The sequence below is a fragment of the Propithecus coquereli genome, unplaced genomic scaffold (genome assembly GCF_000956105.1).
Source record: "Propithecus coquereli isolate 6110/MARCELLA unplaced genomic scaffold, Pcoq_1.0 Scaffold117, whole genome shotgun sequence".
NCBI lineage: Eukaryota > Metazoa > Chordata > Mammalia > Primates > Indriidae > Propithecus > Propithecus coquereli.
In genome coordinates, this window is record NW_012135747.1 from 1,377,944 (window position 1) to 1,380,884 (window position 2,941).

The 2,941-nt window shown below is 37.2% G+C and overlaps 1 protein-coding gene across 1 annotated transcript in view; it reads right to left on the reverse strand.

Annotated features, from left to right (window-relative positions):
• The window catches only part of VPS26A (vacuolar protein sorting 26 homolog A (S. pombe)), a 45,492-nt gene that overhangs the window by 4,035 nt on the left and 38,516 nt on the right, over positions 1 to 2,941 (reverse strand). Inside the window, exons 7-8 of the mRNA XM_012658934.1 lie at positions 2,257 to 2,325; positions 561 to 703 (exon numbers count right to left, since the gene is read on the reverse strand). Of these exons, the coding sequence (XP_012514388.1) occupies positions 561 to 703; positions 2,257 to 2,325 (212 nt within the window). The remainder of the gene's footprint in view (positions 1 to 560; positions 704 to 2,256; positions 2,326 to 2,941) is intronic.

The following is a 2,941-nucleotide window of genomic DNA, read 5'->3' on the forward strand; positions in this document are numbered from 1 at the left end:
GGGCTCAAGCAATCCTACTGCCTCAGCCTCCCGAGTAGCTGGGACTACAGGCATGCGCCACCATGCCCGGCTAATTTTGTGTGTGTGTGTGTGTGTGTGTGTGTGTGTGTACATACATATACACATACAGTTGTCCAGCTGATTTCTTTCTATTTTTTTTAGTAGAGACGGGGTCTCGCTCTTGCTTGGGCTGGTCTCGAACTCCCGAGCTCAAACGATCCTCCGGCCTCAACCTCCCACAGTGCTAGGATTACAGGCATGAGCCACCATGCCCAGCTACCTGATTTTTTTTTAAACAAACTCATGCTTTTATTTAAAACAACAAGAAAAACCCAAAACTTTTAAGAGAAAAATAAAAGCCCTGACAAATTGTAGCTCATTCTGAGTCTTGCAGAATGATCACAACACAATTCTATTCTCATCTACTTCTTTATCATACTCTCTATTTTCATTTACTTAGAAATTCCCACTCACTCAGTACAGTAAAGCTTAGCAAAAAAGCTTTCTAGGTGTTTCTAGATCTGCCACAGAACAAAATACCAGCCTGGGTAGCACCATACCTGCTGCTTGAAGTACCTTCTGTCTTCCTCATCAACAAGCACTAGATTCAAAAAGTACCGTACTGAAAATTTTTTGTTCACATCTCTCATTGTTGGAGTTGGGTCATATCCTGCTAAAAATAGTCTTATTGGAATTGATTCACCTGAAAGAAAGGAATTTCCATTTAATTCTAAAAGATGATTAATTATAATCACATAACACTTAGGACTAAGCATTATAGAGTAGACACTAATGCTTTATTCTCTCATGAGCTACAGCATGAAGACCAGGGTTTCTCAGCCTCAGGCAGCACTGACATTTTAGGCTGGATAATTCTTTGTTGTGGGGAAAGTCCTATCCTCTGTAGGATGTTTAGCAGCATCCCTGGCCTCTACCCACTAGATGCCAGCAGCACCCCCAGTTGCAACAGCCAAAAATGTCCCCAAACAAGTTGCCCCTAGATGAGAACTACTACTCTAGAGCCAGAATGCCTGGCTTCAAATCTCAAGTGCATTGCTCACTGGCTGTGTGACCTTGACCAAATCACTTAACCATTCTGTTTCAAGTTCCTCATCTGTGAAATGGGGAATAACAAGAGTGCTCACAGGGAATCTGTAAGGACTGTATGGGTTAATATAGAACTTAGAACAGTGCCAGCAGATAAGTGCTATATAAGTAGTTGTTATTTTCTGCTTTCATAAAGTTTACCATAATTTCTAATCATGTATTATAAAACTCTTGAATCCTTATTACTAATACATCCAAAGCAACAAACATGTACAGAATGATGATATTCCTTCATTACCAAAAATATTGCCATTTAGATTCTTATTGCTTCTATTTTCCCAAGGGTAATTATTTGCACATTCTCTTTTGAGGATTTTTTAGGTAATACTTTTCTCATGTACATATATTTGCTGAAAGATATTTTATGTAAAAATTTCTTTTTACTGGAATTTTACAAAGTAATGTTGCATAACACCAGAGTACACACACATGGGTCATGGAGTCAGAAAGAACTGGGCTCAAACCTAAATTCTGCAATGATTAGCTATATCACTTTTGGTGAGTTTTTTAACTTCTCTACATTTCAGTTTCATCTGCAAAATATGGAACCATCACCTGACTCAAAGAGTGGTATGGAGCTTTAGAGCACCTGAGACTACAATGCCTCATCTACACTTGGCACTCAATAAATAGTAGCTGCTTTCTGAAGTAATTACAAACAGTGAGAAAAACCCAAAGATATAAATTAAACATCATAAATACTGGCTTCATTGTCCCAGACACCGTAAATTATCTAGTAATAGAACTGCTTATTTTCCATGGGGTTATAATAACTCCAAAATCCCACAGGAATTAATGCTCAGCCATACTGCATCTGTGGTCAGCATGAGAGAAAAGATTTACAAAGATGAACTATTATAACAGAAGACAATACAAGTATTACAAATTCAGAACTCTCTCTCTATATATAATATACACACACACAACTGTCTTTTCTAAATTCTAAATTTAAATTGAGTGAAAAATTAAACTTTATTTCAGATTAGGAAGTACAATTACAGTCTTCTTAGCAGCTATACAAAGATGACCTTAAAAACCATCATTATAACAAGAATTCATGAATAGTTTCACACTAAATAAATACAAACTAAATGCCACAAACTCTGCTGTTTTGCACTACACAAAAGAAGTAACTGAAAAGTGGGTTACCTTTTACTGGTGCACCATCCATTATTTCATATTTGGCGATTGTTTCTGTTTCTGTTGTGGTACTGGGTCCTAGTGCCACAATATAAACGATTAATTTAAATATTTCCAGGACATAATTTCCAGGCTTATGACTTTTTCCTATTTTAACATTATTTTAATACTATTGTAATTTATCTTCCCATTTTGTAAAAAGTGTCAATCACTTTCTATTTCTTGATCTACACTTAACATACTCATCACTCAACTGAATGTTTCACTCCCTTCTGCCCAAAGGTAAGTCAGGAAGAATCTTCCTCACAAAGTTCCTCCTATCATTTCTAAAATCTAGACTAGAAACTATCAATACACATCAGAATTAACCATTACATACTAGTTTTCTCTGCAACACCCCAAACTATCTTCTCTTGGACTTAATTTTAACACACACAAAACATCAAACTGAATGACTAACATATGTATATAAATTTGGCGATTTACCCTCTAAGAAATTATTTGAACCCAGACATTTTTATTTGTTTTGTTTTGTTTTCTGAGACAGAGTGTCACTCTGTTGCCCTGGCTAGAGTGCCGTGGCGTCAGGCTGACTCACAGCAACCTCAAACTCCTGGGCTCAAGCAATCCTCCTGCCTCAGCCTCCCAAGTAGCTGGGACTTGCAGGCATGTACCACCATGCCTGGTTAATCTA